Consider the following 12510-nt stretch of genomic DNA (forward strand, 5'->3'; position numbering starts at 1 on the left):
GTTCTAGTTCAGTTCTAGTTCAGTTCTAGTTCAGTTCTAGTCCGTTCAGTTCTAGTTCAGTTCTAGTTCAGTTCTAGTTCAGTTCTAGTTCAGTTCTAGTTCAGTTTCTAGTTCAGTTCTAGTTCAGTTCTAGTTCAGTTCTAGTTCAGTTCTAGTTCAGTTCTAGTTCAGTTCTAGTTCAGTTCTAGTTCAGTTCTAGTTCAGTTCTAGTTCAGTTCTAGTTCAGTTCTAGTTCTAGTTCAGTTCTAGTTCAGTTCTAGTTCAGTTCTAGTTCAGTTCTAGTTCAGTTCTAGTTCAGTTCTAGTTCAGTTTAGTTCAGTTCTAGTTCAGTTCTAGTTCAGTTCTAGTTCAGTTTTAGTTCAGTTCTAGTTCAGTTCTAGTTCTGTTCTAGTTCAGTTCTAGTTCAGTTCTAGTTCAGTTCTAGTTCAGTTAATTAATGGAAATATCCATCAACAAAAATATTTTAAAATTTTACAAAATTTCTATACAATTTCAAGATGATAAAAAACGTTTTTTTATTGTATACTGATCAGAGATGGGGGTAGTGCACTATTTTTTTTAGTTAAATCAATATTTCACTAGCACTAAATATTATTTCAAATAATATATTTTTCACTAATTTTCAGCAGCTTAGTGATAGTGAAGCTTATATTTTTAGCACTAATATTTTTTAGTGATAATTTTATTTTTTTAACTATAACTCAATTGAGTGGTAGTGTAGAAAAAAGCACTACACTCAAATAGTTAAAAATTTGAACAGTAACTAACAAAAGGCTGCAATAAATTTCTTTGCACTAATTTTTTTAAAATGAAAATTAAAGAATTTGTAAGACAATAAATGATTAAATTTTTGTAAAGATACATCTATTAAAATAGAAAATACAGATTTAGATAGCCAGTTGCAAAAATGATGCGGTTACTGGATATTTTTTAAGCAATAGCTTAGAAATGTTGTAAATAATGAAAGCTTTATTCATGAGTTTTTGGTTGACTTGAACCATTTCTAGACTGACCTATCAACTTAAACTTTCAATTGAGTGAAACATTTCTCCGTAGAAAAAAAAATAGTGCAGGAATATTTTTTGAACTAATAATTTAGTGTAGAAAAAATTATTTCACTAGGCTGTAAAAACAAATATTTTAACTATTTTTAAAATATTTTTAGTTAAAAATTTTAAATATCACTATTACTATTATTGAATGAGGCTTATATTTTTCAATTCATCACTAAACTTAAACAAAAGTAGTGAATAATTTTGAACTACCACTAATTATTAGTGATAGTTAAAAATTAGTGCACTACCCCCATCTCTGATACTGATTAAGCACTTATAAAATACATTATAGCAATTTAAAGAGACGTTTGTTAGTCTTTAGTTTATTATTGTCATGTTTTATATACAAAATAGTTTCTATAGTTTTTATAATGACCTCGCGTCATTTATTAATTTTTTCTCATTCAATAGAACCCACTTTCAATAGCAAACATTGTTTTTTTATAAACAACAATAAAATATCAAAATTTTCGTCACTTTCTAGCTACTGATTAATATTTGTTTTCGAAAGATATCACAGTTGGAACAAACATATAAATGACTAATGCTGACGGCTGTTATCTAAAATATACATATGCATAATATAAATTTTTATTTTAAAATTTTTAAGGAAAAATCAATTTTATTAATAAATCCACTTTTCTCTCAATTTATTTTTAGCTTTTAATGTTTAAACGCTGAGCAGTTTTGTTGCAAACTAATCAATATTGAGATTTCAACAGCACAATGCCACTGCCCAAACGTTCAATTGAGCCGGTGCATGTGGCCCGTTCTGTCTATCAACAGGATGAATTACAATCGGTAGAATTGGAAACAGTCACAAACACAACACTAACAAATATCATAAGACAATTGTCATCGTTGTCAAAACATGCCGAAGATGTATTCGGTGAATTGGCACGAGATGTGGGAAATATTGGTGATCGTGCCAATTCACTGCAGGCACGCATTGATCGTCTAGCCATTAAGGTAACACAATTGGATAGTACCGTCGAAGAAGTGCCCCTAACGGACATCACACGAAAGAAAGCTTTTAAATCTGCCAAAAATTTCGATCAACAAATATTTTCACGAGCCACTATGCCAGCGCCAATGCTGGAAACATATGCACAATGTGATAAACCACCACCTCTAGATAAACTGAACGTTTATCGGGATGATGGTAAAGATGGTCTTAATTCTATACAGATCCTAATTATTTCTTTGAATTGTGGCGTCAGGAGATGCTTAAGGATACGGAACGTGTTATGCACGATAAAGGCAAGAAAATGCATCGACCACGACAGGATGGCGGTGCTAGTGGTCGTGGACATAAGAAACGAGTGCGTACACCCCATAATACACGAGAGAAACAACGACAAATTGCTATTGGACATGGTGAAACTTTAATGCCAAATAATGTTATTTATCGAACACCAAATTCTGTGGTCAACGAGGAAGCCGGCTATGGTGGTAGTAAGTATTTTGGTTTTTTTCTAATTTCTAAACATTATTATGATTATACATACAATTTTATAATTTTGTATAGGTGATGGGTTGTAGAGATATGATTATAATTATTTATATTAACTCGAATAATTTTTTGTATTTTTTTTTAATTTATAATTTGTTATAAAAATCCAAACTATTTGGATTAAAAGGACACGGATATTCTTTCAAAGAGTGAATCTATGGTTCCATATTTTATTCTTACTCAATATCGATTTGAAGAATTACAGGTTTTCCTAAGTATTTTCTTCAATAATTTCAATATTATAAGTGGTTACTTACTGCATAATACAAATTGGAATGTATAACTTATATAGAACAGTTTTAGATTAATCAAACTTCTATAGAACGAATAAAGGTTCCTCAAACTTTCATAGCACAGAAGTACTTCTTCTGTAGAACAGTTGAGATTACTAAAACTTCGATTGAACATTTTGAGATTCTTCAAACTTCAAAGTTAAAGGTTTCTCAAACTTCGATAGAACAGTTTGAGGTTCCTTAAACTTCGATAGAACAGTTTGAGGTTCCTTAAACTTCTATAGAACAGTTTGGGGTTCCTCAATCTTCTATATAGATCAGTTTAAGGTTCCTCAAACTTTAATATACATCAGTTTGAGGTTCTCAATAGAACATTTCAAGGTTCCTTAAACTTCGTTAGAACAGTTTGAGGTTGCTCAATCTTCTTATAGATCAGTTTGAGGTTACTTAAACTTCTATATATGTATATCACTTTAAGGTGCCTCAAACTTCTATAGAACAGTTTTAGGTTCCCCAAATTTCGATAGAGTGGTTTGAGGTTTCCTAAATTCCGATATAACGGTTTTAGGTTTCCCAAACCTCGATAGAACAGTTAGAGGTTCCTTAAACTTCTATAGAACCGTTTGAGATTCCCCAAACTATACAACAGTCTTCTTATTGGGGCTGAAGCAATTTCATACAATTGTTGATTTCAACGAATTTGGAAATATGCCTTTTTTTGTTCAAATTCATTCAGAATACAAGATTTATACACTACTTCCGCCTAAGCTAACATTAGTTGGAAATAAAACTAACCAAATATTTGTTAAACATCACATAGATTATTATAAATGATATAATTTACTATGTATTCATCATTCCGTTATCTGTCTGTCACATGTCTAAAAGTACGATCTATTCAAACTCAAATGAAATAATTTATAGTTTTTTTTTTGCGATATTCGAAAATAAGAAAAACACACATTGAAAACTTTCCCTTTTTCATCATGTCCGTCTGTAATGTTGTTTTTCTTTCTCCTTTTCCACTCCACATTTTCATCAAGTACTAATTTCATACTTCAATTTTACAAGAAAAAAAAATTGCCAACCAAACCAACCAACCAATTATTGATTTTCAATATTTAGCACAACTTGTTGAAATACACACTGTCACAGATAGTGAGAGTGGTACGACAACAGCACAACAGCTACAACAACAACATCAATACCATCAGCAACAATATCAACTAATACAACAACATCAACTACAAGAACAACAACCAGCAACAACATTTAGGTGGTAATGGTGGTGGTTATGATGGTATACAATTAAGTCGTCTTAGACCAATGTGATCAGCACAAACAACTTTGATGATTTAACATGTAGGTACGACAACGGCACGACAGAGTTTCAAAGCGAAATCATAATTTCAAGCCAATTTTTTTTTGAATAACAAAAGCAAAATAAAGCTAAATGCCAAGCAAATTCAAAATACGCCAAAATAAAAATGAGTGTTCTAGTTTATAATTACTTATGTGAAATTGTTTTAAAATGTTTTTACTTTTTACTTTAACTTACAGCCTGTTTTTCTAAAACAATTTAGTTCTCACACGAACATTTCATTTTATTACGATCAAGTTTAAAATTAGGTTTTTATAAAACATTTGAAAGTTTTCGTTTAAAAATGTCTAAAATGAAATGAGCTTTTTCTATCGTAACAGAACATATTGCCTACGTATTTCATTTCTGAATTTTTTAAATATTTTTTCATGTAGTAATAAAGGTGTTGGTGTTAACCCTAAAAAATAAACCAAAAATAAAATAATTTTAGAAAAAAATTGAAATTATGAAAAAATGTTTTTTTAAAAACAACATGAAAATTGTATGCAATGTCTCAAGAAATTAAAGGTTTGTATTGCGAATTACATTCTGGTTCAAATGGCCACATATTATTACGTATTTTGGTAAATTTTCGTTGTTTTTTGGGCAAAACGAAAGGCCTTTGCCTATCGTCTATTTCTGACATTTCTTTCGTTTATTACGAACGAATTCATTTTCTAAAAAACCAAAATATATGGAAAAATAAAGCTTCTTTCGTTGTCACTCACATGAAAATTTATTTTTTCGTTACAAAAACGTAAGCCAATTTCGTTCGTTATTTTTAAGAACGAAGGCAAATTTTCATTTTAGAAAAACAAGCTGTTAACTTCATTAATAGAACAACATGGATTCTTTTCTATTATTTACTTTTGTTTTAGTTTACTACAAAGTTCACAAAAACATTGCTGCGTCATTATTTTATTTTCAACCAACAATGAATGAATCATTTTCTAAGCTTTAGCTAATTACTACAGTGGGTCTGAAGATAATGAAATTTATTATTGTTGTCAATACTTATGAGTTACTGATGTACTTTATAAATTTGCAAAAATCTGTGAAATATGCTTGTTTAACATTTTTAGATTTTCGGAAGCTTCAAAGATTAATTGTAGAATATGTTGGCCATTCAATTGTATTAGATATTGCTTGGCAATCGCTTACACTTTAAAACGAAGACATTCAACGTAAAACTATAGTTTTAACCCCTTTCCTCGATACCTTTATATATCCCATTGCAACTGACGCAATTTCAACTAAGTCATCCGATTTTTCTTAATCCATTTGCCAAAAAGGAAGTGCCATATATTAGTGTAAGTCTTAAACTTTAGAAAGAAACTTCTACTATTTGTATACATTTTTCTCTAAAAAACAGAATGTCTTCTTAAGCTAAGTACCATTTTTCTACTTTACAACTCCTGGGATGTGAATGTTTAAGTATCAGTTTGAAGTTATTTGCGTGCACATTCAGAACATTCGAAAAACTTTTCCAAATCAGAATCACTACTTGAACTTTCTAATAGTTTTCTTATTACCTTTTCATATTTATCCTTAAACTTTGCAGTAACCTCAAACTTGTATAAATTTGTAGGAACAGGTTGTGCTTCTTCAAACTTCTTTTGAAAGGTATTATGTTCCTCACTCTTATATAGTAGAGTGTGGGGTGTGACTTAGTCTGCTATAGAACAATTTCATTAAACAGATTGAAGTTCCTTAAACTTCTATAGAACAATTTTTGCTTCTGTAAACTTCTATAGAAACAATTTTTGCTTCTTAAACTGCTATCGAACAGTTTAAGGTTTCTCAACTTCTGTAGAACAATTTGGGGTTTGTCAAACTTCTATAAAACAGTTTGAGATTTCTCAAACTTCTATAGAACAGCTCGAAGGTTCTTAAAATTCTATAGAACAATTTGAGGCTTCTCAAACTTCTAAGTTTGGGGTATCATAAACTTCTGTAGAATAGTTTAAGGTTTCTCAAACTTCTGTAGAACAATTTGAGGTTTGTCAAACTTTTATAGAACAGTTCGAGATTTTTTAAACTTCTATTGGAAAATTTCAGTTTCCTCTATTGAACACCATCTATTAAACAATTTCAGTTTCCTCAAACTTCAATAGAATAATAGACTAACGAACAATATGAGGTTCCTCCACCATCTACAGAACAATTTGAGCTTCCTCAAACATCTATAGAATAATTGGATGTTTTCCAATCTTCCATAGAACACTTTGAGGTTCCTCCACCATCTATAGAACAATTTGTGTTTTCTCAAACATCTACAGAACAGCTAAAGATTGCTCAAACTTCTATAGAACAGTTTGAAGCTCCTCATCTGCAACATCTACAAAAGAATTCTAGGTTCCCAATTTTTTAGAAATAGCTTCTAAAGAACAGTTCATTCACTGGGTTTTCTTATCTCTTAATATGCCTTGCAAGGTTTTTTTTCTTCTTAATAAACTTCAGAGCATGATGTTTTTGAATTACATTACAATTTTCTATCATTTAAGAACCCACTGTGCCAGCAATAATTGCCACTACAACAACATTAGTCACTCTACGAGTTTAACTCGCAAATCATATAGAATAGCAAAAATCATTATTAAAAAGACATTAGTTTCATTTGCTAAATGTTATAGTTTAAAGTTAAAATCTTCTTTCAATATTTTGCATTAATCATTTTCTATCACAAATTAGGTTAATAATATAGTTTTTTTTTATTTCGTTGAATATTATTTACAAAAAAAAATGTTTCATTTACTTAATCATAACATTCATTTATCGTCGTCATTATCATTATTATGTGTCGTCTGTATATTTTCCAGGCAATGTTAAACCTTATAATATGCTTTCACATTTGGAAAATAACAGTAATCTGGCGAAGCAAACTGCTGTTGCCATTGCAGGTCAGAGAGCATTTGTTTCTTCTTCTACTACCACTATCCTTTTAACAAATAAAAACAACAATAAACTAAACAAAATTAAACTCATATTTAAATTAAGTTTTCAAAAAAAAAAAAAATTAAATGTTATTAAATATTGTTTAAATCAACAACAATATAAACAACATATCTTAAAACATTTATATATATACATACATACAATTTTTATGTATTTAAATATATTATATGTATATGTTTTATTATATACAGCTATACTTCTGATACTCTCCTTCCCCCTTCCAAACCCCCACACATTTCTCTCTTACTCTCTGTCTCTCTGTTTGTATCTGTTTAATTTATCACTTTTCATAGCAGCACCACAAACACCACTTGTTGTTTTTACCCCTCCCCCTTTCTATTTCTTCCACTCTATTCCTACCCGTTTTGTCATAAATTATATAATATATTTACTTTTTTTATTTGTATACATTTTGTATTTGTTATAATTTAGTATTTTGTTATAATTGATGTGACTTTTAACATTATTTTTTAGCTTTTTTTTAATTCAATTCAATAATTTATTACTTTTCTATGCATATAAATTTGACCTTGTATTACAATATTTACAATTGTTTTTTAAGAGTTATTAAATGTTATTGTTATTAAATTTACAATTTTAAAATCTGTTGGAATAGTCTTTCTTTTCTTTTTTCGAATCCAGTTGAAATTCTTAATATGTTTTAATAGAGCTTTCTCTCAAACAATCAATCTATTTTAATTATGACAATTTATTTGTTTGAATTTCTAAATATAGCAACTATTAAACAATAATTTAAATTCTTTCTAATAAATCTTAACTTTTCCTCTCTATAAAACGTGCCAATTGATTTTTTTATAGCAAATAATTTTTTCTCAATTTGTCGAGTAAGAGAATCAATACTGATATTCAAGCTGTTATAAAATGCCTGATTGTTGTGTATTCTATATAAAAACTTATCCCTGAATGCCGTTTGCCTCTGAACGAGATGGCGAGAGCCTATAGTATAGTCTAGTCTATAGTCTAGTCTATAGTCTAGTCTATAGTCTAGTCTATAGTCTAGTCTATAGTCTAGTCTATAGTCTAGTCTATAGTCTAGTCTATAGTCTAGTCTATAGTCTAGTCTATAGTCTAGTCTATAGTCTAGTCTATAGTCTAGTCTATAGTCTAGTCTATAGTCTAGTCTATAGTCAAGTCTATAGTCTAGTCTATAGTCAAGTCTATAGTCTAGTCTATAGTCTAGTCTATAGTCTAGTCTATAGTCTAGTCTATAGTCAAGTCTATAGTCTAGTCTATAGACTAGTCTATAGTCTAGTCTATAGTCTAGTCTATAGTCTAGTCTATAGTGAATAGTTTAGTATACAGTCTGAACTATAGTCCAGTCTTTAGTCTTATCTATAGTCTATAGTTTAGTCATAAGTTTAGTCTATAGCCTAGTCTAGTCTATAGTCTAGTCTATAGTCTAGTCTATAGTCTAGTCTATAGTCTAGTCTATAGTCTAGTCTATAGTCTAATATATAGTCTAGTCTATTGTCAAGTCTTAAGTTTAGTTATAGTCTAGTCCATAGTTTAATCTATAGTCTAGTCTATTGTATAGTATTAAGTTTAGTCTATAGTCTAGTCCATAGTTTAAACTATAGTCTAGTCTATTGTCTAGTCTATAGTTTAGTCTATAGTCTAGTCTAATCTAGTCTATAGTATAGTCTATTGCATAGTCTAGTCTACAGTTTAGTCTTAAGTTTAGTTTTAAGTTTAGTCTATAGTCTAGTCTATAGTTTAGTCTATAGTCTAGTCTATAGTATAGTCTATTGTCTATAGTCTAGTGTATAGTCTAGACTATAGTCTAGTCTATAGTCCAGATTATATAAATTCTAGTATATAATCTGGACTAATCTCGTCTTGTCTATAGTCAAGTTTTAGTCTATGTCTATAGTCTTTGTCTTTATCCTTGTCTCTAACCTTTCAATTTACTTATGACAACAAAATTTAGTCAAACTATCAAAGTCATTAAATAGTGATGAACAACTTTCATAAAAATATCATTTATTGTTTTAAAAGTGTGTCATTAAATTTTCAGATTACTTTATAATAAATAGTTTTCTCTTATGTATGATAAAAGGCAATTGTTTTAAATTACATCTTTTAGAGGATAAATGAGAAAATTAAATAATAACACAAATCACTTGAAATCATACAAGCTTGAAATGATTTTGATTATATAAGTGGAACATTTTCGAAAGAAACTTTTTTCATCTCAAAAATCTCAAAAATCAAAAATGTTAAGCTTTTGCCTCCATTAGGTTATATATTATAGTGTTTTATAACATCGACTGTTCGATTCCGAGTAGAGACTTGAATATTCCAACTTATGTTCAGAAATATTTTATCATTTAATTCAATATCGAACATAAACAATTTTAAAATGAGAAACATTTCGAAAGTTCGCACTAATGTTCAATAAATCATGATTTGTTTTATTATGCCTTTTATTAAATTTTTTTAAATAAAAATAATTTCTAATAACATTTAATAACTATGTTTTTCTAAATGTGATTTTCATGTTTTTAATATAAACGAATTATTACTCATAAAATGGAGCAAAAGGTCAAATAACACACATTGACCTTTTTTGTCACCATCATCATCATCAACTCATCATGCAGTAAACGAAGAGTGAGAGAGAAAATAATATAGTAGATAAAGAAGTATAGTAATACAGTTGAAATATTATTACATACAAACATACTATGTAGTACATATGTAGGTATATGAATAATACATTTTAATATTGTAATTTTTTTAAAAAAAATTTTTCGTTAAGTAGAGCAAAGGTTTCAGACAAAAAATAATCAATAAAAATTCGTAACTTTAATAATAAATCATGAATAATTCCTTTAATATGTATTTAAACTAGGAAGTTAGACATTAGGCCTTAGATCCTTTTAAACACTCTCATTAATCACCTCAACTTCCATAGATGTTTTTATTTTATTTATATTTTTCTAATTTAAAAAAATCTATTTTCTTTTGTGTTTTAACATTAATACTTTTGGCTTGCTTTTAAAAAAATCCCATTTTAGCTTTAGAAGATTAATTCAATATTCTTTCTTAAGAACAAACACCCTACATGACTAATTCTAAAATTACTGTCTTTCACTTCTATTCACCTCCTCTATCTATCTATATCTTCAAGTGCTCTGTACGTCGCTTGTGTTATCAAAAATATGAAAAAAGTTAAAACTCTTCTAAACTTCTCTTATGTGCTGCTGTTATTGATTAGTATAACTAAATTGTAAAAAATAAATTGCAGCATTAGAAAATCTAAAAAGAAAATTGGCTTTAAAACAAATATTGCTGTCGTACAGTTCATGTCAAAATAAACCAAACTAATAATCAACATCAAAGTGTTTTCTAAATGTTAAGGTTTTTTTCTTCTTCTATACATTATTAAACATACAATTCATTAAAATTACAATTTCTATACATTCATATTGTTTTGTTAAATAAAATTCTTTTATTAAAAATTTTATTCAACTTTTTTTTCATAAACAATAATCTTTAATTTATGTTTATCAATGTGTTATGTATTTATTTCTTTTGTATTTTGTTATTTTATTGTAAAAATGTTCATATTTTCTTTTGCTGTGTTAAAAAATGCTTTTTCAAATTGATTTATATATTTCTCTACTATTTGCTTTATTTTCTTAAAGGTATGGGCATTTACGAGACACGACCAGCACGACCCAATTCTATAGAATTGCGACGCAGTTATCAATCCGAACAAATTGATGGTGTTTATGGACCGTTATCACCACAAAATGCTGGTAATATGATGACAAATGCCCAAGGTGGTGGCAGTCAGTATGCTACAACAGCATATGCTGCCAATGGCATGCATCCGTCACAGCAAATGCAACAGCATCAGGGTATGGCTGGCATGCAGCATCATCAACAACAGTCACATCTACAGCATCAACAGCAACAACAGCAGCAGCAACAAATGTACGACGATGCTCTCTATCATCAATCGCACGCCTTGTATGGTCAGACCGGTCAAGGTCCCATGTCGCCAGAACCGATTTATGCTCCCGGCACACCATCACGCACCAAACCACGACCCTCACAACCACCACCGGCACCACCATCGAATGGTAGTGGCGGTGGTACACCAACAGCATCGAGCGCTAATACACCTACACGTGGTCGCAGTATGTCAACAAGTCGGGATGCTCTGCCACCACCGCCTCCCATACCAGATGGTATGATTAACACAACATCCCCATCACAAATGTTGGCTCAATTGAATGGTGGCGGTAGTGGTCATATTGCAGCGAAATTATTAGCTCGCACCAATAGCACATCGAGAGCTGGCTCTCCACAATTGGCACCGAGCAGTGTACAGGATGCGAATGCCTTAGTAATGGCACAATTGAATAATACCATAAATAGTTTCAATAGTATGACTATGGGTGGTGGTATGCAACAAATGAATTCATTAAATGATTTGCCACCACCACCACCGGTGCCGGATCAGGTAAGTAAAATGGCTTTAGTAGTTCGCCATATTTTAACAAGTTAACTTATTGATTTACTAATGTTTTTCTTCATATTTTTTTGCAGCATGAACCAAAGCTATCGCCACCTAATGCGGCGCCACCACCACCTCCTCCTCCACCACCATTGGATGAGAACGGTTCATCGCCTATTAATCAAGGACCACATCAAATTATGCCAAAATCATTGCCAAATGGTGATATACAATCGAACGGAATGATGGGTGGACCAAAACCACAACCTAAGAAAATATTACCACCATTCCACGATACTAGATCCGATTTAATGAAGGCCATAAGAGATGGTATGTTAGATGTTTTGAATTTATTAACTTGTGAAATAGAAAATTTTCAATATTCTCTGTTTTTTATAGAAAATTTTCGGAAACCTTCTTTTTTTATGGAAAATTATATAGAAAATTTTCGGAAAATTTCAGAAATTTTCTCTTTTTATAGAACATTTTCGGAAATTTTCTCTTTTTTATAGAAAATTTTCGGAAATTCTCTTTTTATAGAAAATTTTCGGAAAATTTCTCTTTTTATAGAAAATTTTCGGAAAATTTCTCTTTTTATAGAAAATTTTCGGAAAATTTCTCTTTTTATAGAAAATTTTCGGAAATTTCTCTTTTTATAGAAAATTTTCGGAAAATTTCTCTTTTTATAGAAAATTTTCGGAAATTTCTCTTTTTATAGAAAATTTTCGGAAAATTTCTCTTTTTATAGAAAATTTTCGGAAAATTTCTCTTTTATAGAAAATTTTCGGAAAATTTCTCTTTTTATAGAAAATTTTCGGAAAATTTCTCTTTTTTAGAAAATTTTCGGAAAATTTCTCTTTTTATAGAAAATTTTCGGAAAATTTCTCTTTTTTATAGAAAATTTTCGA

The 12510-nt window shown here is 29.7% G+C and overlaps 1 protein-coding gene across 1 annotated transcript; it reads left to right on the plus strand.

Annotated features, from left to right (window-relative positions):
- Window positions 1–1694: 1694 nt before the first annotated feature.
- On the plus strand, window positions 1695–12026 carry LOC119614255 (wiskott-Aldrich syndrome protein family member 3-like; the record flags this gene model as incomplete). Its single annotated transcript, XM_037970395.1, is given in 4 exon segments — window positions 1695–2229; window positions 2232–2510; window positions 10785–11608; window positions 11695–12026. Coding segments are annotated over 4 exon segments (1883 nt in total), but the record flags the coding sequence as incomplete, so codon positions are not given.
- Between the last annotated feature and the right edge of the window lie 484 nt (window positions 12027–12510).

The sequence above is a fragment of the Lucilia sericata genome, unplaced genomic scaffold (assembly GCF_015586225.1).
Source record: "Lucilia sericata isolate MDLA Ls3-8-SP2 unplaced genomic scaffold, ASM1558622v1 Contig002731F_arrow, whole genome shotgun sequence".
NCBI lineage: Eukaryota > Metazoa > Arthropoda > Insecta > Diptera > Calliphoridae > Lucilia > Lucilia sericata.